The sequence below is a fragment of the Phocoena sinus genome, chromosome 4, assembly GCF_008692025.1.
Source record: "Phocoena sinus isolate mPhoSin1 chromosome 4, mPhoSin1.pri, whole genome shotgun sequence".
In the NCBI taxonomy this organism is placed as follows: Eukaryota; Metazoa; Chordata; class Mammalia; order Artiodactyla; family Phocoenidae; genus Phocoena; species Phocoena sinus.
The window spans coordinates 70,463,876-70,488,392 of NC_045766.1; the positions used below are offsets into that span (position 1 = coordinate 70,463,876).

At 37.4% G+C, this 24,517-nt stretch overlaps 1 protein-coding gene across 5 annotated transcripts in view; it reads right to left on the reverse strand.

The window, feature by feature from the left end:
- Window positions 1–24,517, reverse strand: part of ATP13A3 (ATPase 13A3) — a 79,678-nt gene that overhangs the window by 7,682 nt on the left and 47,479 nt on the right. For 3 of the 5 annotated variants that reach the window (XM_032629289.1, XM_032629287.1, XM_032629288.1), the window contains 13 exons: window positions 23,705–23,829; window positions 21,846–22,021; window positions 21,202–21,324; window positions 21,044–21,123; window positions 20,253–20,295; window positions 20,055–20,164; window positions 19,650–19,746; window positions 18,459–18,531; window positions 16,632–16,809; window positions 15,771–15,967; window positions 10,295–10,383; window positions 4,199–4,279; window positions 2,500–2,589 (listed from right to left, as the gene is read on the reverse strand). In XM_032629289.1, coding sequence (XP_032485180.1) covers window positions 2,500–2,589; window positions 4,199–4,279; window positions 10,295–10,383; window positions 15,771–15,967; window positions 16,632–16,809; window positions 18,459–18,531; window positions 19,650–19,746; window positions 20,055–20,164; window positions 20,253–20,295; window positions 21,044–21,123; window positions 21,202–21,324; window positions 21,846–22,021; window positions 23,705–23,829 — 1,462 coding nt within the window. Of the gene's footprint in view, window positions 1–2,499; window positions 2,590–4,198; window positions 4,280–9,932; window positions 10,080–10,294; window positions 10,384–15,770; window positions 15,968–16,631; window positions 16,810–18,458; window positions 18,532–19,649; window positions 19,747–20,054; window positions 20,165–20,252; window positions 20,296–21,043; window positions 21,124–21,201; window positions 21,325–21,845; window positions 22,022–23,704; window positions 23,830–24,517 lie in introns of those variants that run through there. The other 2 variants (XM_032629290.1, XM_032629292.1) reach the window with 2 other exon arrangements.

Genomic DNA, 24,517 nt, shown 5'->3' on the forward strand with positions numbered 1-24,517 from the left:
AAGCTGCATAACCATGGCAAGTTGACTGAATGCTGTTTCTTTATGTATAAAACGAAGTTAGAAACACCTTAAGATTGGAAGGATTCTGGAGGTGTTACATAGCTGCCTTGCAGATCACCAGATATTTTGGACGTGGTTACTTGAGATTTCTAGGTGAGGTTCTCGACTTCACAACTCAACTGCATTAAGACCTGGAGCCTAGTCCAGGGTCTTTAGCTGTGAAACTTCGAACCTTACTCAGTGGTCTCTGGGTTTATGTAGTAAGGAAGGAATGAAGACACATGGCTGTTCTTCCCCTGACATTAACAGAGAAGGTTGAGAGCTGCGATCTTAGAAGACCTCATGGGACTCTTGGTAGGAAAGAGCACAGAATGGGCTCCTAGGTGTAGCAGGTCACTCTCATCTTTACTTGCTTTTTCACCTTACGGCAGGCTTTTTCAGCCTCGGCACTGCTGACATGTTGGCCCAGACAGTCTCTGTCGTGGGCGCTGCTGTAGGATGTTTACTCAGCAGCATCTTCAGGCTCCACCCACCACATGCTAGTAGCAACCTCACCCCCACCACCCCCCCAATTGTAACAAACAAAAATGTCTCCAGATACTGCCACGTGTCCCCGGGAGGATGGGGGGATTACCCCTAATTGAGAACTACAGCCTTACAGTAATCTGACTAACTGATGGGCTCTCCAAGGGTCACAAATATGAACAGTGAGAGCAAACTACAAACGGAAGCGTTGGAAGATGAAAGCACAGCATTCTGTGCTAAGAGGTTATAAGAACTCTCTTTTCTGAAGCCAATGATTTAAAAAATGCTTTCTTAAAACATGACCCTAGAAACTGAAGGCCAAACTTCTTGTGTACTCAGTGGTGCTCAGAACTGGTAAACACATGGGGCCGGTGGGAGCCTCCCTGCTCAGACCACTCTCTCCCCAGAACACTTCAGAGGTACAACCTCACATAAGAGGCACAAGTTCACATAAGAGGCACAAACTCTTAAAAATAATGAGGACACAATTTTAGAAAAAAGATGTAGCAAATGATAGAATTTTCTGCCATTTAATTTTGGTTGAAAAGTGAGGAAGGCTTTCCAATTCAAATGTTTTAAAGGAGCTTTATGATACCCACTTTTGACTTAGGGTACAGCTCCTCTTCAGAACCTGCGTTTCCTGTTTAGATCAATAGTTGGAGATCTCTTTGGAAAAGCTAAAAACAAGGGAAATGTTTTCCTTGGCCAAGGCCTTGCCAGTACAAATATTTTATATGAAGACTGATGACAGGACCCAAAGTTAACCCTTTGAAGCAATGTAGTGAGGTAACCAAGACACAGAGGAGATGTAGCTCAGGGACTTGAGCCTCTCTCTAATACAGCTCTGGTCATACTTACTAGGGACAACTGTGCCTTACACTGCTTTGAGAAAAAGAAACTAAAGCAGATTCCAGACTTATCACATTATTACAAAACTATCCTTACTCATCATCAAGCATTAGAAAAGGAAATGGTGCTCTATAGAACTTCTTATAAAGTGATCCTGTGATACTACTACACCAGGCATCAAGCCTGATGAATTACCAAAGCAAAGCTCAGGACATAGCTATTCAGGTAAAAGAAGGCTAAAAATAAGTGAGTGACCCAGCCAGGGAATCCTCTTGAATTCGGAACGCTGCTTTCTGGCTTGGGATGAGTGAAAGGTTTAGAACTCGTGTATAAAGCATATCGCCCACCTACAAACAGCAATGGGCACAATGAGGGAGTGGAACTTTATGCTGTCAAGTTCTCTATACTCAAAAAGCTGCTCAGAGCTGTGATTCAATGGTACTGGTTTAAAAAACAAGACTAACCTATATTTTCTATCAAGAATTTCAACATCCTAAAAAAAAAAAAAAAAAAAAGAATTTCAACATCCTAACACCAAAAAATGGGTTTTATTCATCTGCTTCTCTTTTCTTTTCACCACAAAGAAAGTCAAAAGTCCTTAAACCATGGTTTGTATAAAAATGAACACTATCTCTCTGAAAATGTTTCTAAATGATGAGAGACATATGCTGGGGAAAACCAAAAAGTCACCCAAAATTGGCACAGTAACTGACAAGAAATCAGAAATAATTCCTCAGAATTTTGACCTCTGGACTCTGATACATGAAGAAACAATTCCCATTCCATAACTTTATTTACATGAATCTCATTTAGCCTCTAATGGGACTCATAAAAACTGAAAACATAAAATTTAAGCCAGACAGAAATGAAAAAATTTACCACTGAGAACAAGACCTTCACACACAGAGAAGATATGGATTGGAATGGAGAAGAGCCTTATGAAATTTCTGAAGTCCTAAAAAGACTGTAACAAATATTTGCCACGAATCTTCTAGGACTCCTTACAAAAAAATGAAATGCCAGGCATAGAGGAAAAGGTTGAGCAACACACAACAGAACACCACCCTACACAATGCAGAGTACACAACTGACGTGAAGAATTGAGAGTAAGGGCTGATTTCCAACCTGTGGTGGCTGTGTGGTGGTGAAGCGATATTCTCCTTGTTTGTCTCGATTGAACACAACTTTCCAAAGGACCATGTCAAGGAAGAAGTTCTGAGAGATAGTCCAGCGAGTTAAGAATTAAAAATGACTATGTCATTCTTTATTAATGCATACATTTAAAAAGGCTCACACAATGCTGAGACATTCGTGAAAAACATGATTTGGTTTTCATATAGAGGATTTCAGTTTATATTGCAAAAGGATAAAGAATAACAACAAGACTTTTGTAACAAATATAAATCATCATAAAATTCTTGATAAATTTTCTACAAAGTATAGCTTTTATATGAATCCTCAGGGTTTTCCCATATTAAAATAATGCTTATAATCTGAAGTATTTTTCTTAACAGTGTATTGAGTTATCTCTATCTATATACAACTATATCTATATGCATATGATGAAAAATAATTCTTTTGATAGTAAGCAAGAATAAATTAAGGGAGATTAAGAAAGGATTCCCTAGAAATTCTGTTTTATAAAAAGATTTTATCTTAAATAACATTTGAGTGAAAAGATGAACTTATACTATAGAAAAAGGAAAGCTTTTAAAGTACAGTATCTTGGACATGCTTTCTACTGTCCATAAAACAGCAAAAATACATTAAAATGGGCAACCTAAAAAGATCAGTACCGTAATAACCATGCTGTCCACTATGGCCCCAATTTAAATACCAAGTCATCTTTTAGAAAAATATCAAATTAAACATAATTTCCAAGTCTACAGCCATTATCTTTAAAGTATACATGTTTCCCACAAATTACCTAATTTTAATTCAAAAGCCTACTCTATGAAACCCTTAACTTAAAAATCACAACTGTATCTCCTTCTTCATTTGGCATACTGCTACTGTAAGAGTGAATAATAGTAGCTCTGAGAACAGACCAAATCTTATTAATAAGCAGCAAGTGAGAACTTACTATCTCCTTTTAGAGAAGCTGACCTAAAGGAATCCTAGTAGAGAATAACTATACAGTATAAAATGGATCAAAGAGTACTTAAGACCTCTTCCCTCTAAGGAAAACTTAGAAGTAAATACCAAGGAAGAAGTTCCAGCAATCAGGCTGAGACTGGGGAAGTTCATCATGGTCACTATTTTACAATTTCAATAAACTCTCTAATGATTAAGATTTACTCTACTTCATGGAGAGAGCCCCCTCCCTTTCCTCCCTTAAATGGGAGATTTTACTGTACATCACAGGACTTGGGTGGTGCTCTGATTTCATGGCCACTGGTTTACCAGTTTATGGGCCACCTGAGCACCAATCTTCTCTCCTTTCTCTCAGTCACTAATTTTTTATTTATAACTGCTTATTTTCTCCCACCTATGACTTCAGCTAAATCATCTCCCTCCTTTTTTGGCCACGTCGCGTGGCATGCGGGATCTTAGCTCCCCAACCAGGGATCGAACCCATGCCCTCGGAAGTGAAGGCACGGAGTCCTAACCACTGGACCATCAGGGAATTCCGTCCTATCTCTTAATATGACTATTATTAGCTCACGGAAAAGTTGAGAAGAGAAGGCTAAATGAATTTAACTGCAATGAAACGAAAATTCTTTGTGGGCTTCCATAATGTTACCGATCCATTTCCCCCATTACCATTAAATCACCGAGAATTGCAAAGCAGCAAGGCAGCCACTTAATTATGTAAAGTGCTTACCTCTACCATGATTGAAACAAAGGCATTGACAAGAACAATGATGAGCATAGTTACACGCCACTGATATGGTACACACACTATCTGTAAGACAAAAATTACGTTAATATAGTACGTAGTTGATATTATAGCATTATATCGTAATTTCCAAATTTATTTAATTCCTATTATATACCAAACACTTTCACATACACTATCTACTCAATCCTCAACAATGCCACAAGGTAGATACTATACCCACTTTTCAGATGATAAAACGCAAAGTGAAGTAACTCAAGGTTTAAAAGATACATTAAAGCGGTCGAACTTAAGAGACAAATCCTATTCAAACTCAAAAGCCCATGCTCTACTAGATCATGAATTTCTAACAAGTCTCTATTTTAAAAATAAAGTCCTTTAAACAATGAAGTAGATATTGGTCTAATAATGAAGTACTACTCAAAACTCTACACTGTTTAAAGACAAATTCATAAAAAGAACTGTGCAGATCAATTTAAGAAGGAAGTTTTCACTTTAAAACCTGTGATTAATTTCTAAGGCCTAAAAAAAAAAGAGAAGAAGAAAGAAGGAAAAAAAATCTCATCCATACATTCATCTCTTTAGTCAGCAAATACTTACTGAGTACCTAGGTACACACTAGTACCTGTGTCAAGTGCTGAGGAGTGGCATGATAAAGCATGTTTCAGAAAGACACTTACGGCTCAGCAAGGATTTGAGGGGTGGAGATTGCTGTACTGATCCAGGCAAGAGACGATGGTAGCCTGAACTACAGTGGTGGTAGACATAATGAGAAATAAATATATCTGGTCTCAGATATATTTATATCTGAGAGTTGAGTTATATATAAATTGAGTTTATATATAAACTCAATTTCCTGAGTGGTGGGAGAGATAGGAATATCTTAAACAGAGCTTCTAAATCCCCTGGAATTTCCTGGGTATCAGGAATGTTTTCATTCTAATAAGGCTACTCTTTTTTTTTTTTTGCGGTACGCGGGCCTCTCACTGTTGTGTCCTCTCCCGTTGCGGAGCACAGGCCCCAGACGCGCAGGCTCAGTGGCCATGGCTCACAGGCCTAGCCACTCCGCAGCATGTGGGATCTTCCCGGACCGGGGCACGAACCCGTGTCCCCTGCATCGGCAAGCGGACTCTCAACCTCTGCGCCACCAGGGAAGCCCTAATAAGGCTACTCTTGATGGGCTTTAGGATGTGGGCTGGTCACCAGAAAGACCAGGGAGAGGGGAGGGGCTAAAGATCGAGTTAATAATTGATCATGTCTATATGACGAAACCTCCATTTTAAAAAAATCCCTAAACTACAGAGTTTGGAGAGCCTCTGGGCTGGTCAACACATCTGTGTGCTGGGAGGGTGAAGCATCCCAATGGCATATGACAGAAGCTCCTGCGCTTGGGACCCTTCCAGACCTTGGCTTATGTACCTCTTCATCTGGCTGTATCCTGTACCTTTATTATATTCTTTATAATAAACCAATAAACGTTAAGTGTTTCACTGAGCTCTGTGAGCTGTTACAGCAAATTACCAAAGCTGAGAAGAGGGTTGTGGGAACCATGACTTATAGTTGGTTGGTCAGAAGAAGTACAGGTGACAATCTGCGACTTGCATCTGGTGCCTGGAGTGGGGGCAATCTGTGGGACCATGCCCTTAACTCGCACGGTCTGTGCTCGCCCCAGGTAGTTAGTGTTAAAACTGAACTGCAGGGCTTCCCTGGTGGCGCAGTGGTTGAGAGTCCGCCTGCCGATGCAGGGGACGCGGGTTCGTGCCCCGGTCCGGGAAGATCCCACATGCCGCGGAGCGGCTGGGCCCGTGAGCCATGGCCGCTGGGCCTGCGCGTCCGGAGCCTGTGCTCCGCGGCGGGAGAGGCCACAGCATTGAGAGGCCCGCGTAACGCAAAAAAAAAAAAAAAAAAAAAACTGAACTGCAAGACACCCAGTTGGTGTCCAGAGAACTGGCTGGTGTGAAACAACCCCACACATCTGGGGTCAGAAGTGTTTTGAGTAGGAAACAATAGTTTCCTTTTAGGTGGCAGATGGGATTGGAGTAAAGAGAGAGACAGGGATACAGAATAAGAAACCTGAGAAAATCTAGGACCAGACCGGCCATGAAAAGAGAAGGAAAAGACAAGTATACACACACACTTCTGCCTTAGATAAATGGGAGTATCAAGAAACAGAATCGAAAAAAAAAAAAGAAACAGAGTTGAAGCAGGGTTGAGGGAGAACATGATGAGCTTAGTTTTTTAAATGTTGACTGAGAGAACTGATGGGTGAACCACGCATATAATGTTCAGTATGTTAGTGGATATTCAGGTTAAAGCTCAGTTGTGAGACTAGGCTAAGGGTATAAAGTCAGGAGTTTTCGGGCTTCCGTGGTGGCGCAGTGGTTGAGAGTCCGCCTGCCGATGCAGGGGACACGGGTTTGTGCCCCGGTCCGGGAAGATCCCACATGCCGCGGAGCGGCTGGGCCCGTAAGCCATGGCCGTTGAGCCTCCGCGTCTGGAGCCTGTGCTCCGCAACGGGAGAGGCCACAACAGTGAGAGGCCTGCGTACTGCCAAAAAAAAAAAAAAAAAGTCAGGAGTTTTCAACACATAGATGGCAACTACAGGGGAAGCCACAATTAAGGATGAGGTCACCTGAATGGATAGGGTAAGACAAGAACACAAATGTGTGGAACAGTAACATTTAAGACACAGGCACAGGGTTTGGAACCACAATGGAGAATGAGGAGTCACAGAAGAAGTAGGAAAAGGTCAGAAGAAAGCAAAGCATCATAGAATTCCAGGGAGAATGTCTCAAGAACGATGGCATGGCTAACTTGTCAAATACTGCTGAGGAGACAAGTAAGACTGAGGGGGAAAAAAGACCACACACACGTCAGGGGTACAAATCCAATGGACTTAACAAGAAGGTTGTTAATTGCCTTGGCAAGGGCAGTTTCAGTAGACTGGCAGGGGTAGTAGCCAGATTAGATTAGTTGATGAGTGTGTGAGAGGTGAGTTGCATGTAGCATTCTTTCAAAAAATAATTTGGCTGTGAAGTAGAAGGCATGTGGTGAGAGAGAAATATTATATAAATGTGTTTTATTTTCTTCTTTTGCCTAAAGTGGTTATCTAAATCCCTGAATGAAGCGTGTGGGGAAAGAGATGCTCATACACTCTTGGTAAGACTATAAACTGTCAACCTTTTCAAAGTTCAATAACATAGTATTTATAAAAATTCAAATTCTAGATACCCTTGGGCCAAGCAATTCTACTTCTGACATTAACTTCTAAATATGTATTTGTCCTTCTTAATGAAGTGTGCAAGAATCTGCAAATACAGCATTGTTTATAACAGCAAAACAGTGGAAACAACCTAAATATCCATTAAAGGGATTAGTTAAAATATGGAAAAGTGCATGAAACGGAATGCTCATCCATAAAGTGCTTATAAGCTTGATGCCCAAACCTGTCAATACATCAAGAAAAGAAAACTAAGTTTGATCTCACTCATGCAACCACAAGCAAAAATCCTAAACAAAATCATAGTCAACCAAATCCAGCAGATATAAAAAGAATGCATCATGACCAAGTTGGATTTATTCTAGGAATGGTGTTGGTTCAACATTTGAATATCAGTCAACTGTAATTCACCACATTCTCCTGGAAGAAACACTATGTTATCATTTCAACAGCTGTAGAAAGAGGATTAGATAAAATTAAACGTCTATTTATGTTAACAACACCACAGAAATAAGCTTCCTCAACCCGATAAAGAGTATATACCAGAAACCTACAGCCCACAATATATCCAGTGGTGAAATACTAGGAACACTCCCTGTAGAGTCAGGAACAGGACAAGTACATCACTATCACACCAACATTCGTGTGGTTAACAGACATGCAAAACACATAGAAGGACTAAGGACTGAAATGTCAGAAACAAAAAAAGTCACTATTTATAGATAACTGTCTAAAACAAAATCCTAGAGAATCTAAAATTTTTAAGAATAAAGTTTGACAAGGCTGATGGATACGAGATGAATATCCAAAATAACTGCACTGTTTCCACCAGCATAAAAGGACTATAAAATGCAATTTTAAACAGATACTTATCAGAGGAACAAAAACCGTAATACTACAGGAATAAATCTAACAAAAATGTGTATAAAAACCTTTAGGGAGGGCTTCCCTGGTGGCACAGTGGTTGAGAATCTGCCTGCTAATGCAGGGGACACGGCTTCGAGCCCTGGTCTGGGAGGATCCCACATGCGGCGGAGCAACTAGGCCTGTGAGCCACAACTACTGAGCCTGCGCGTCTGGAGCCTGTGCTCCGCAACGAGAGGCCGCGATAGTGAGAGGCTCGCGCACCGCGATGAAGAGTGGCCCCCTCAAGCCACAACTAGAGAAAGCCCTCCCACAGAAACGAAGACCCAACACAGCAAAAATAAATAAATTAATAATCTCCTACCACCCAACATCTTCTTTTAAAAAAAAAAAAAAACACCTTTAGGGAGAAAGATATTCTGAAGAAATAGAGATATTCTCCCCCTCAATTTTTTGATAAACCCAGTGTAATTCTAATAAAAATTCCAAGAGGCCTTATCCTGGTATAAACTTAAAATGTATACGGAGGAGGAAAAGCTCAGAAACAGCCAAAAAGATCATGATGAACAATGTGAGGTGGGGATAGGGGTCCTATCCAACCATATATCAAAATTACTTACAAAGTCATATCACACTTTACACCCACTAGACAAACATTGGCAAAGATGTGGAACAAAAGATCTCATACACTGATGGAAGTATAAATTGGTATAATCACTTTGGAAAACAACTGGAACCTCAGAAAGCTAAAGAGCACATGCTCAAACTTATACTAGAACACACCAGAAGACGGTCTGCCCTAGTGGTATGCCAAGGTAGGGCAGGTGGTAATGGAAGGAGTATTTTACCACTGACATTGTTTAGAATTCCCACGACAAGGTGATATTTCTAGCAGATGGACGTTTAGTGGGCTTTACTGCTGGTTTTAAATTCTCAACAGCATTGTACCACCCCCTTGCTGCTTGTACTTGCGATGAACTCTTTGATGTTACTCACTCCCTTACACTAAGAGACGTGTATAAGAATGTTTACATCAGGACCATTAATTCAGGAAAAGTCTACGAACAATCCAGGTATTTACCAGTGGAGAACTGGGAAGTGAATTATGGTATATTCCTATAACGGAATACTATATAGAATGAAAATGAAATGCATGCAGCAGCATAATAAGGCTTTTGGGAAAAAGCAAGTCACAGTAAAACAGCAATTACCAGACACCATTTTCATAAAGTTCAAAAGTAAGCAAAACTATCTTTTAAGACTTCATACATATATGGTATAGTGAAAAGTAAGACAATGAGGTAGTGGTTCCCTCTGGGTGTTTGGAGAAAGGTGCACAATAGAGCCTTACTGGTGTTGGTAATGCTACCTTTTTTTCAGGTTACATGATGGACTCCTAGGTATTATTTTATTGCTATTACGATTAACAACTTAAACGTGTATGCATATTCGTTTGTATAAAACAAGTATTTCACCTTTAATAAAGTTTTTAATGAGAACGAGAATAAGAACTCAATGGACAGCACGTGATGAGGCAGCACAGGCAGACTACTCAAGAAGTAGGTTGGTAAGGGACGGGTCAAATAATGGAATCAATGTTCTTTTATTTTTAAAGACCAAGGGACATTTAATTTGTTTGTGGACAAAGGGAAATGGAACTAGAAGCAAAGACTGAAGAAACAGGAAAGAAAAATATCAGGTAGTCAAGAAAGGCTGCTGTTTTAATTATGCTCCCTTTGGGTTAATATAACTGGATCTTCGAAAATTAGGAAAGAAGAGATCCTGGAAAAAAGAAACAAAGACAGTTTAGTTTCTTTCCCCAGTAACATAAGAGCAGAGGAGGGGGACAGATCTTAAGCCCTAGCAATCATCCAGAAGTCCCATTTGGCTATGTGATACTAATGTGTCATTTTCCACGACTGTCTTATTTACCACTGCTATCCCAGATCCTATTACTCCTCAGACAATCAGTAATAATTGATGTGCTTAAGCCTTACCTGAAGAATCTGGTCAATAGAGGCAACTGGATGCAACATGATGAATAATATGAAAACATACAAAATAATCAGAGACACAACAAAAAAATCTGAAACAGAAAGTAAAACAATTAAATTAGGGAGTTCCTTTAAATAAAAAGGCACATACTGGTATACTGGCGATCTTAAATTTGGTTTTAAATACTTCTATCCAGGTTGATGAAGTATATAAAATGTGTGTTCTATGATATTTCCTAGAGTATGATACATCATGCAGGCCCAAAGGATTTATTTATGTAATGTGAAAATAATCAGCATTTATAAAAAATAAGAGACAGACCTTTACGAATATTTATTTGTGTATCTCACAGATAGATAGCTACTTTATAAGACAACCAAGCCAATCTATAATTCACAAATAGGAGACTAGACTACGTATGGCAAAATTAGATTATCATTTAAAACATACATGCAAAGACAACTGATTGTAAAAATGCTGATAACATTTATTCTCAGTATTAGTTATGTTATAATCCTAAACAGAGGCACTCTAAGCTGAACGTAAGTATATTTCTGTTCAGTGAATCCCACTTTTTCATTAATTTCCTCCGTGAAAATATTTCCACAGAAAACGCTAGCTAAAACCCAGAAACTGAGATGATCTGCTACTTTAAATGTGGGCTAACCCTGTGGCTTGCTGTGGTAGGTAGGGATGGTAAATTCCATCCATCAGCACTTTGTATCACTTTCCTAACTCAAAAATAAAACTCCCTGCTCATTTTGTTAACTGTGTACATTTTGTTAACTGTGTACATACATGCATTCACATGCACGTATACAAGCACACCCTTATGTAACAAGCCATGGGGGTGGAGGGGGCTCAGAAATAGTCTCAATTATATTGACAGACCCCAACTTTTCCCCACTTTTTTCTTTGGTCTGGATATTTATTTCTAAGTTCCTATTTGAGGTTGGCTTCAAAACTCAAACTTTAGTATGACCACATATAACCAAAACTTTATCATGAAGCCTTCAGACTGAGTAAAGAAGTTTAATATACTATTTACAGATTGTAAATGAAGGAAGGGGTCTCAATATTTTTAAATGTGGGAGTCATTTGTAAATATGAAATTTGTTAATCCATCAGTTGAAAACTATAGGCCAACAGTTATTATTCTATAGAAACAATACTGTGTTATATATATATATATGTTTATTGTTTTATATATATATTTATTGTTCTAGAAGCTTAGACTGAAAGTTATACTAACATTCATGCCAAAAGTGGGGAAACTCTTTTACTATGAGCCACTGACCAACAGGGTGAAAAATTTGGAACCCACTTAGATAAAAAAGAAATTTTTTTCTAGATTTTTATCTTTTCCAACAGTCTACTAAATTGCAAACAGGATGGGACTTCCCTGGCAGTCCAGTGGTTAAGACTGCGCTTCCAATGCAGGGGGCGCGGGTTTGATCCCTGGTCAGGGAATTAAGATCCCACATGCTGCGCGGGGTGGCCAAAAAATAAAAAAAATAAATAAAAATTTCACCAAATAATAAAAAATAAATTTCAAACAGGGGATACAACATTCTGTTCAATAAATGCAGCAATGAAAGTAATACATGTTATATAGCCATTCAAATATCTATATAGTCAGTTAAAGAAAAAGTGTTCGGAAAGTGCTAGTTGGAAGTACATGAACACACACACACACAAGCACACACACACAAAGGCTAAATCAGAAAAAGGACCAAAAAAAAAAAAAAACAGTCAATATAAATCCCAAAGAAAGACAGAAAGGTCTTGTTTCAATAAATAGCCCATATTGAATGTTTTTCAACTCCTATTGCATTTTTATAACAATAAGCAAAAACAGACTTGCAATCTAGTCCTGACGTGTTACCAGAAAAAAAATTTTTTTTTTTACTCAAGCTCAAAAACTTCTTACATCTACCTCAACAGTATTTCTCAACTCTTCATCTGTCCTTCTCCTATAACCACCCGCTTTGATCACACCTCTAAAAATCTGCCAAGATTTCCATTTGAAGGAAAAAATAAATAATTGAATCTTTCCTTTGTTTAGCCAGGGGAGAAAAAGAGGCACTATTCAAAGGAATCTGACAGGGGAGGTGGATGGCTAGCAGATTTAGATAACCACCAAAATGAAAAAAATCAATAAGGATTTCAACCAAGAATGGAAAAGTCAGGGATTCATTTTGGAGAGGTATGAGTTTCTAGTAGACTGTGCTCTCAACTCCGGGATTCTCCTGGCATGGTCAGTGATTCCTTAGTGATCGTACTGAAGCGCAAGGAATGCTCTTCACCAGAAGACAGCTATCAAAACAAATTCTGTGTTGGTGGTGACTGGCGGCTGAGGGAGAATGTTCTACAAGTTAAAGAATTAGCTTCTATTTCAGATGCTGCCACAAAGCTATGTGAACGTCGAGTCATTCAGAGTCAAATTATTTTAACTATAAAATGGGGATATGGTGATGATCCTGGAGGAAACAGATTTAAGTTATTATTACATACATCCCAGCTATGGCATCACAGAACTGTTCTTCTAATGATACCAGTTCCTTTTGATGGAATACGGCATCAAAATAAGGCACCATAAAGGATTTCCTTCATATTCCCCTTAGTTAAGTGACTCAAAAATAAAAACCTACATGGAGTAAATAAATCCGCAATACTTGTCCATGGCTCTGATATATACCTCTCTTGTTCCTTCTTCAAAAATACTAACCAGGACTGCCTGATCTATAACACAGATTTCAAGTCTTTCGTACTTCTATTCCCTCCTTCCTTACTCAGTTACTTGTCTTTCAAAGGCCACCTTATTCTGCAGGGCCTCTAGGTATCTGCTCCAACCAATTCAGGCATGGCAGATGAACAGGCAAAAGATACATAGGCCTGGGCTTCCCTGGTGGCGCAGTGGTTGGGAGTCCGCCTGCCGATGCAGGGGACACAGGTTCGTGCCCCGGTCTGGGAAGATCCCACATGCCGCGGAGCGGCTGGGCCTGTGAGCCATGGCCACTGAGCCTGCGCGTCCGGAGCCTGTGCTCCGCAACAGGAGAGGCCACAGCAGTGAGAGGCCCGCGTACACCAAAAAAAAAAAAAAAAAAAAAAAAAAAAGATACATCGGCCTGAACAGGAAGGATACTGGCATGTCAGTAATAATGCCTTCATAAACTGAGAAAGAACCTGGATTTCACAAGCAGTAAATTATAGGGATCAAGTAAAAAAAAACTGTAGCAAAAATTGAAGCCAGATCTCAAGAAATCACATCTAGTTAAGAGAGAGGGTTAGAACTAAGTCCGTAAGATCGTGGCCCCTGAAATGATAGCATAGTCAAACAAGAAAATATAACTGGGCTAAGCTAAAGTTAAAAATGGGTAACCACAGGCTGAAATAAGGTTTTACTTAGATTAAACTGAACCACTAGAAGACAGCAAAAAACTCTATAATGCCTTAAATGCCTAAGATTGAGGTTAATTCTTAAAAATAATCACCTCAAGATAGACTGAATACATTACACTGTTTAGATATTGAGAAGAGCAACTAGCAGGTCCCAGTGAAGACCTGTTAACTGTCTATTGTGCAGGACAAAAGGAAAGGCTAATTAATGTCAGCTCTAGGAAAGCCTTAACCTTTTCCCCACTCTTTTCCATCTATATTTATACTTTACATTGTATATCACTTTATACAGTAGTACTTTATTTCTGTCATTTCTTACTTTCTTCTCTACTTTTCCTTCTTTACTACATTCCAAGATCAGGGGACTTCAATGACAGAAAGACAGACAGACAGACAGGATGTGAAAATCACAAAGTATGTATACGCTAACTTTCCTGTTCCTATTGTATTTTCTGGGAGGCATGTTTTAATGACAGCATGCACTTCTGTATGCACTGACAGACACGCACAAGCTGCTTATAGTAAAGACAAAGGTTTTGTGGCTATATTTCTACTAAAATATAAGTTTTAACACGTTTTAAAAAAAAAAAGTCCAGCCATCAACAATTGAGTTTATTTAAATCAATTTGAAATTAAATAGGAAATCAAAATATTTGAGCCTTTAATTTTTTTGGAAGTTTCCCAAAATAATATAAAAGATGTGTTTAAAAAATAGGCAACTAAAAAAAATTTTTTTTAAAATAGGCAACTAATATTCTCTTTCTTAATTGGAGAAGTATGGATAGGGTGGATTTACTTAGACCTCTAAATTAACTTTCCTGGTGCAGCTTGTCTTACTTATTATCAACCAGTCTGAACACCAGTTTTCTTCATGTAAAGAAAGTTTTGTTCTTTGATAGATGTTTTAGCTACCCCTGGGCATGCTCAGTATTTCCTTAAAATTTAAAAATATTGAACTAAAAATAATAATTAAGGTTGATATACATGTTTTAAGTTCACCTTATAATAAGGTAACTTAAGTTACGAAGTTCTCTTAAAAGTACAGTGATAAACCTTCTATGCAAGGCTTTTTGTCCCCCCTGGTTTTAATATGACTCTCAGTCATACAGCCTCCATTTATTGGATAAGAAATATCAGTTCTTTTTAAAAAAGAGAAAAATCAGATTTCAATTATTATCAGCACTTATATTTTTAAACAGTCTTACCTGTCCAACATATAAAGTAATAAAACCTTCCCTACAAACCAGAGGGTAGAAGTAAAGACTAAATAAGAAAACATATGTGAATATGCTTTGTTAACTCTAACATGAGAGAGAGATGTGAGTAGTTATCACCCCTGTAACACACCAAAACCTGTGGCCTGACATTCTGCCAACTAGAACACTGGCATTTCTTTACAGCAAAAGAATAACTACTACTCATCCCAAGATACTGCAAAAGTCTACAGTTTTATGTGAAAAAAAATTTAAGTTATTCCATATATTAATTAGTACAGTCTCAAATTTTTAAAACTAGCAATTTACATATAGTGAATAATTTTTTCCCCCCAAAACCCTAATTGTAATCAATCAAAATATGCTATCTCCTATTGCCACAGGCAGACAAGCTTACATAGGCACAAGCCTCCATTCTACTGGCCCCTTAAGTGTGGTGGATGCAAAGGTGACAGAAATGAAGAATTCCAGGTGAATACTGGCTGGAACAGTGTCAAAAATGGGAAAAGACAGCTGGTGCTATGCAGACCACCCAGAAGGAAAGTATAATACCCACTGTTCCAACTGAGGAACCTCTGTTCCTGCTTCTAATTCTAACTCTCCTTGCAATGGGCTGTAAAAATAAAAGTTGGAGCCAGAAGTAATAGGATGTGAAAACCAGGAATGTTTAGAACTGCTGGCTTTAATTTTAAACTTAGGGTGGCAGTTACCATGAGAATAAAACAAGACAGTAAACATCTAAATCACTAGGTTCATTCTATTTGTGAAGATCTATTTTACTTTGAAAGGACAGTTTTAACTCTACTCTTGCATTACTTTTAAAGAAGGGAAGCAGGATGGGAATCACAATAAATGCCAAACTTACAATTCTTGTAGCAAGGTTGCCTGAAGGGTTTTCCTTTTGAAAAGGCAATTGCCACTATGAGGTACTGAAAACTGGAGATAAAAAACACTGTGGTATTTTCATAATTTTCTATATTATGTCTATCAGGATTGGTTTCATTGTACAAATGTGAAGAATTCCCATATAGGCTTCCTGTTGTATTAAAAGCTTCCTGTGTACTAAAACACACACAAAAGATTTTATATTAGTAAACACAATATGTATGTTTCCCAAAGGAAACCAGTTTTTCTCTCTAGTCACATTCCAATCAATTAAAAAATTACAAGAAAGTAAGAAACTTCATTAATTAATAAGCCTCTCTTACTTAACCCTTTCCCCATTCTTTAAATTTGAGGAGTAATATTAGCATAGTAAAGGTAAACAGACCTTGTGTTTACCTATATGTAACTGATTAAAATAATGTTATCATAATTTGTGAACTGGAAAACACTCTGCCCATAAACAAATGAAAGACCCACTTAATAGCTTTACTTAAATTTTTTTAGGTTTTAAATGTCATTTCCCAAACTGGGGATAGAGAAGTTAGGAACACAAACATTCTGGGTTTAGAAGAGACCCTAGTGATTAATTTCAACTTTCTTATTTTACAGATAAGGAAAGCAAGGCTCAGCAGCAAATTAAGAAACTGGTCCATGTCCCCATCTTGGTAGTGATTAGGACCTGGCCTGACCACCTTCCTACAGATAAAGTCAAATACAGGCCAAATTATTTAAGTGCTTAGTCAAGCTGCATGCAATTTTTACATAAATTTTAAACTTATTTTTGCATGCATATATATTACATACATTTTACACATACTTTTTAATGGATTGACCAACTTACTCTGAATGTGGATGCGATTCCTTATACCACGTCTGCTGCTTGACCCAAAAAAACCCCAAAGATTGAAATCCAATGCAGATGATAATCTGAGACAAGACGGAGAAGAGAAGGGCCCCAGATATAAGACCTGAAGGTGGTCTTTGTGCCACAAGTTCCTTCCAGGCAGGATTTAAACTCACTACATTGAGAAGAAAGAGAGGAAAGGTTTATATCTAAATTCATCTGTCAGATTCATTTAGGAACATTTAGGGAAAAAAAACCCCTGTTTTTCTCTAACAAATATTTAGCATGAAAAATGTCCAAAAAACAAGCCAGATGCTATACATATCTAAATAATCTGTAAAAGTAAACAATTTAGGCTTTTTCAAAAATGGCTCAGGAGTACTTTTTACATTAGTCTATTGAAATTCAAAGGAAACACTAGTACAAGTAAAAAGAATAGTAAATATTAGCATATATCATCACCACCCTTGTATGTTTATTTCTGAATCTTTAATTGCAAAGCTACAGTTAAAATAATACATATTTCCTCCTCTTAGGAAGATATTAACAAAGGTTTGAAGCTATATAAACATAACAGTAACATAAAAAAAAAAAGGCTCTGATCGCTTATTAAGGTGTTCCACCAAGTTTCTCCACTGTAGCGTTTCTATTTTTCTCTTTGTAATTAAGTAATTTGTAGAAAGATACTAAGACTGTGTAAAAATCCTGTTCCTTATCAACTTTCATTCACTAGTTGTAGCATCCACTAAAGACTGTCAAACTCAGTGGTTCTCAACCAAAGTGATTTTGGCCCCCAGAGAACATGTGGCAATGTCTGGAGATATTTCTGGGTGTCACATATCGGGGAGTGTTACTGGCATCCAGTCGGTAGAGGCCAGAGATACTGGTAAGCATCCTATGACACACACAATAGTCCCCCACAGTGAAGACGCAGCCGGCCTAAGATGTCAGTAAGACAAGGGTCTTTCCATAGTATAAGCCAATCATTCCTTCTGTATTATTAGTTAGCATTTTACTGTAAGGAAGAGCTTTCCCTTCTCTACCAATCACTTATTTATTTCCACTATGGACTTATGAATTTTCATTTGATTAAATAGATCATATCTCATTACCATTATTTTTTATTTTGATGTTAACATCACCAATACTGAAACAAATCAACATCTTGTCTCCTTATACGATGTACTCAGGAGGACAGAGCATCACTTCTTTGGTATTCCTGCCAAGAATGCATAGCCTGAGTCTAATGAGAATACATCAGACAAACTTGGGTAACTGGATTATCTTCTTTCATAAATGTCAACGTCAAGAAGCACCCCCCCCCCCAAAAGGCTGACATACTATTTTGGATTAAAGATGACAAAAGAGATATGATAACTAAATGAAATTTATGAGCCTAGACTAGATCCTGGGCTAGGGGACTAGGGGGGTGAAATAGGTATAAGGGACCTTACTGGAACACATAACAAAACCTGAATATGGGTATGGATTACGTAAAATTGTATCAGTGTTAAATTTCTTGATCATTATAACTGTGTTTAGCTGTATAAGAAAATGACTTTGTTTAGGGCAATATATACTAAAACATTCAGAGGCAAAGGGTCATGATAACATAAACATATTCTCAAATATTTCAGAAAAAAATGGAGAAAGAATAAAACAAATGGGGCAAAATATAAATAACCACTAATAAAAGAACATACTTGCAGGGAAAATGGAGAGATATGCACTGTGTTACAACCGTTCATGTAAATTCACCAAAGTTTAATAAGTCACATCAGAATTTCATATGCTTTAAAAACAATAACAAAGCAAAATACTCACTTGTAAATACCACTACCAAAATGATTGCCAGATCAATGAAGAGAAACTGGAAGTCTCCCAGGTTACTTAAGATCTAGAGAAGGGATTTTTTTTAAATAGTTAGTGTTCAGGAACTATTTTTATAGCACCACTTTTATACCATTTCCCCCTGGTTTTATTAGATTTTTCCTCCCTGGTTTTAAATGACAACTTCAAAATGACACTTGGACATGCTTAAAAATTGAACAGATTTGCCTTTAAATTAGTGAAATATAACATATTTGCAAAATTCAATTTAATATATTAGTATAAAAAGTAGCTCCGGGCTTCCCTGGTGGCGCAGTGGTTGAGAGTCCGCCTGCCGATGCAGGGGACGCGGGTTCGTGCCCCGGTCCGGGAGGATCCCACATGCCGCGGAGCGGCTGGGCCCGTGAGCCATGGCCGCTGAGCCTGCGCGTCCGGAGCCTGTGCTCCGCAACGGAAGAGGCCACAACATTGAGAGGCCCGCGTAACGCAAAAAAAAAAAAAAAAAAAAAAAAAAAAAGTAGCTCCAAAAAATTCATTCAATAAAAACTTTAAAAGTTTTTTGGCAAAAAGAAAACACAAACTTCTACTCACATAATTTGGACATTCTTGAAAATTAGTATCCTGAAGCTTCCTTAATATCTAACACCACCCCGCCTGATACTTTCCACAAATGGTAAAAGGGGATAGTTTCACAAAGACTCCTTGGGATCTCACCAATGTTCACTTAGAGAAAAATCTAAAGTGAGATCACTTCAACTACAAAACCCTATGGAGTACCTAGGGATATCACTTGTTTATACAAGTCCTAAAAGTCCTAAAACTACAGCTGAAACATCTTTTCTCATTCTGGCCTTTCCTTATAAATGGATAGCAAAGCTAACTGCAATTCTAAAGTATGTCACAGCTTGACATTTTGCAGAGTTCTTAAAAAGATGTCCAATCTGCACTAAAGGCAAAAAAAGAATACAATCATCTTTCATTCACAAGGCCGAATCCACAGTTAAGGAAAATGCTATTCCAGATTAATGAGATTTTCAATTTGCTACTCGAAATATAGTACACTAAAGGAATATTTACAGATGCTAGTTATTTAAGTTCCACAATTAATGGATGCATTCAAACTGAAACATATATGCTCAATATCTTAATTTAAATACCATCTCTGTTAGCAATGTCAGTACTCACAGAATACAGTAGAGTAACACTGAAGTACTGTATAATGCTGTACAAAGCCATAAATTTAAACACACAGAAGGAAGTCATTAAAGCAGCACGGCCTTCCCTGTGAAAACAAATGTCAGCATGTGAACAGAAGTATTCTCAATGCCTCCTCCAAACCACAATTATATCTTGAAGATGAACATCAACATTCAACCGTTACAACAAAGCACTCTTCTACCTAAAGAACTTAGCCAAAGCAGAACTGGAAGAAATGAGGAGTAGCAATCGATCTGTTGCTAAAGAGTTATAGATCAAATACACTAACATACCATTAAAACAAATTCAAATTACTTTCTATGACTTTTTTTTTTCCTATATTCTTAGAGCAAGCTACAAAAAGATAATGGGAAGTTTTTCAATGTATACTACCTGATAAGGTTAGGCACACAGGAAATACTAGGAGTTTTGGAGGTAAAGGGAGATGCCACCGAAGCCTCGAGCTCTGATAAGGAAATGCCTCCATGTGCCCTCTTCAGAGCCTAATGGTTTGAAGAATAAAATTACTTGCGTTTTGTGCGTGTGATTTAGGCCACAGAAAGAACTACAAATCACAAAATCTATACTTACACCACAATCATTTGCCCCATCACCGCACATCCCAACAAAGTAACTAAGAAACAAAAATTATGTTAAGATTTTGATTAATTTCTAAAAACATACAACTTTTAACTTAAGATTTCCTCCAACACAGCATTTTGAAGAGCTGACAGATCCCGATTCCCCCAGTGGGACTAATGAATTTTTTCATTACAATGACCACAGGCATGCTGCTTTGCGAACAGCACCAGCCTGCAAGTCAAATGACCTGGGTCACTGCTCCAGTACTGTCACAAGATGGGCAACCATTAGTTTATCATTTTGGCATCTCAGTTTCCTAATGTTTAGAGCAAAGATTGGGCCTGCCTAGTCTTTAGTACACTTACTTTTAAGGCTGTCAGTAAAGACTTCTCCCTTAAAAACTTGAAACATAATTAGTTACTAAAAGTATAACATCACTTCTACCATTCAAGAGTGAATGATATCCTCATGGATATCACCTGGAAAAGGAACGGTGGATATTGTACTTTACCCTAAATAAATAAGCAGATGAGCCTCTTTTAAAGAGGCACTTACCTATCTTACAGGTGACAAGTTTATATACATGAAATATTAGTTACTTTTCTGGTTTTGAAAACAAAACTACAATTCATAAAAAATTAAAAAAACAGGGAATTCCCTGGCGATCCAGTGGTTAGGACACTGTGCTTCCACTGCAGGGGGCACGGGTTCGATCCCCGGTCAGGGAACTGAGATCCTGCATGCCTCGCAGCAGAGCCCCCCAAAAAACCAAAACAAAAACAAAATCCACCAATACTTACTCTACATTTTGCAATGCTTCTACTAACTGTGTCTTCTGATCGGGTGCCATACGAGCAAACACAGTGCCATGTAGCATCAACTGGAAAAAATATAAATTTCTTTAAAATACTGTTCACAGTGTATTTGTATGAACACATACATAACCCAAATCACTAACCTTAGGAACAAGGTCTTGAAAATGTTCCAGTATCACCGAAAATGATTTTCCATTCATTGCAAAGTGATAACGAGTCACCTGAAGATCCTCTAAGTTATCATGGACCAATTTAATTGGAATAGCCTGTGTATAAGACATTCAGAACAATATTTAGCCAAACCAAGTAACACAATCCTACTTTAAATATATTTGATCCAAAACTAAATTCTTTCATTTGATGTTTTACACAAGACAACTGAATGTTTAACATTTATTGAAAGTAAAAGAAAATTCAGTTTTAAGGTAATCTGTCTATATTGTTTATTTAAAAAATAAAACTTAAGGAAGGCTAAATATCAGCTTCGGTTTGAAATGATCCATGAGCTAAACATTATGGATCACTTGCATCATTTACCACTACTTTTAAAATAGGATAAGTATTTGGGATTCTTATACTTTAAAACTGTGCTTCTCAACTTTGGCTAAATTTCAAAATCTAAACACTGAGAGACCTACATCTGCCCCAGTCCTAATGAATCAGAGTCTCTGAGGAGATGGCCCAGGCTTCTGTTCTTGTTGAGTTTTTGTTGTGTTTTTAATGCACATTTTTTCAGAATAAATTAAAACAAGCAAGTTTTGTAAAAGAAAATTCTACTTGATATTACCTCTGAGTCAACTGCTGATGAATCACTACTCTGTGTTAGGGTGTCTGCATAATGCCAATTTATCTTGGCAACTTTCCCATCCTTTGGAGGTAATGCTTCAGCAATAATAACTTTATCCTGAGGTAGTATCATTCCACAGTCTCTGGCCACAGAGACAGCAGTCAACATGTTGTCACCTAATTTTCAAAATATTGAAAATACATTAACATTACAACAGAAACATGAATGCATTAAACAACAAGTACTTACTGAGAATCTACTACAGTCCCCATTACTGGGCTGGGCAAAATGAAGTTAATGTATGGTCCTTACTCTTGGAGTTTAAAAATAATAAAATCAGGATATATATATATCAAAAGAAGCCTCAAATAATTCAAAAGCACACAGATACTAAATATTCAGAACATTCTCACCCACCATTTTTAAAGACAAATACAGTCTCAATCTTTCTGAGTCATGGACTAGTGGTACCCACTCAACGCCTGGCACAGTGCTCAATAAATATTGTTGAAATAACCTGGGAGTGACTGGTAATCTGTTCGAGAATATGAGAGTAGCATCACAGAAAAAACTGAGTTACAAAAGTAAGATTACACAAAACAAAAAGATAAGCAAAGTAACAAGAACACAATCTTTACAAGATATAAAGAGAAGCAAGACAGACAACTTCTCAGTCACGAAAGGAAAGAACTAAAGACACCGTAAAGACAAGATCAAGAGAGGAAAATGCAGATGTACAGGAGAAGCAGGCAAACGTCTGGGAAGCCCACTGCTACCAGAATGGAAGGGCACGATTGTCTCTTCCTTCAATTCCCACACACTATTTCCAAGCGTGTCTTCCTATGACCTGACAGATCCTTGAGACACAATGCCATATTCTGTCCGGGGCAGGAAAACAAGGGCCAGTGATACAGACAAAGTGCTCTGAAGCAGGATCATGAGAACCAAGAACTGCTGGGATGCTCATAAACTTGGTTACTTGAGCTATCTGCTAATAAGTATGGTATTAGATGGATCTCAGAGCCTAAAACAAAAATGTACACGAGCTTTTTCCATATGTCTTACTGTACACATAAATGCCATAAAGTGAATATCTTAAATCTGATTATTTGCTAAGAAAAAAACACTTTAAGAGCTGCCACAATTTCATACGACTAAGAAAGGAATTATCTAATATCATCCACAGTACGATAAACTGTTGATTATAACAGTATGATAAACACCAGGAGAATCATTTAGATGTAGCAGTCAAGAAAGAAACCAAAAAATGGCTCTTTTCACGGTTACACACAAACAATGATAAATGTACTATCTTGTATATAAAAATATAATTGTAACAAATATCTATTAATCATTTTCCATGTATGTGGCACAGTTCTAAAAATTACAGACAGTCTCAAAATAAGTAAATCACATTCTTAACCCTCAAGAATCTTATATTCTAATAGAGAAAACAAATCTACAAATAACTAACACAAGGCAGAGTAAAACAACTGCTATAAGAAATATATGATTAAAGAGAGATAACGAAAAAGAGCTGTTAAATATTTTACAGTGTGCCTTTCACTACTGTATTATACTTATTATATACAGATTTGCTAGACCTCCAAAGTGTATTGTAAGGTTGTCCTCTATCTTGGAAAAGTATTCAGAGCTGAAATAGGGCAATGTAAGAAGGAGCAACTATATAATAAATTTAATTACCTGAGTTATAGGATAATAGTGTGGTATTAGATGGAGCTATACATCAACAGTAATAAGTATGCTTTTACAACTAACTGATCATTCCTCAATATTAGATAACCTGAACTCTAAGAGTCACACTCGATTTTTTTCTGTGTCCTTTTATAAAGTCTAACCTGTGACCATGACAGTGCGAATGTTGGCTTTATGCAAATCTTCAAGTACTGCAGGGGTTTCTCGCTTTAATTTGTTCTGCATTATAATTAATCCCATAAAATCCATGTTGTTCTCAATGGCATCTCTGCAGAAAAAGAAATTTTAACATTATGATTTAGTCAAGAGAACAAGTATTTGTTCATTTTATGTTGATAAGGCGATTTAAAATAGCCAAAAATTATAAATTAAAACATTTTCTATGCTGAATAAACCATAAATGTATAAGTTTATGAGTTCGATCTCAATGAACTTAAATCTGAAAAAAACAATTCCCAAGAAATACATTTTGAAATTAAATTTTACCCTTGAAACACGGGCATATAAAGATCCTTAGGAAATGTATATCTTTGTCTAAGACACTAAATACTTCTAGTACTAAGGAATATTCATCTTGTATCCTACCTACAAAATGAATGACCATAAAATATATCTATTTTTTACCGTTCCCCATCGAATATACTCTAATTTAAATGTTAAGAGAAAAGGAAAAACTGTACACAGGCACATTCAATAGTTATACTGGATTCATTATCAAGTCTTTGAGGAATTTTATAAAACTCCTGATCAAATTCTTGATGCTGGAAGCGTGATACAAAAACTATTAGCAGTCCAACAATGAGATCTACTCAGGATCCAGAGATGGGTCTTTTAGAATATTAATATTCAATAGTTATCAAGATGCTATTTCTTCAAATAGTCGATCATCTACTGTGCACCAAGTAGTACACTCATCACTGGGAAGTCAAAGATGAAAGGCATGATCTCTACTCTCA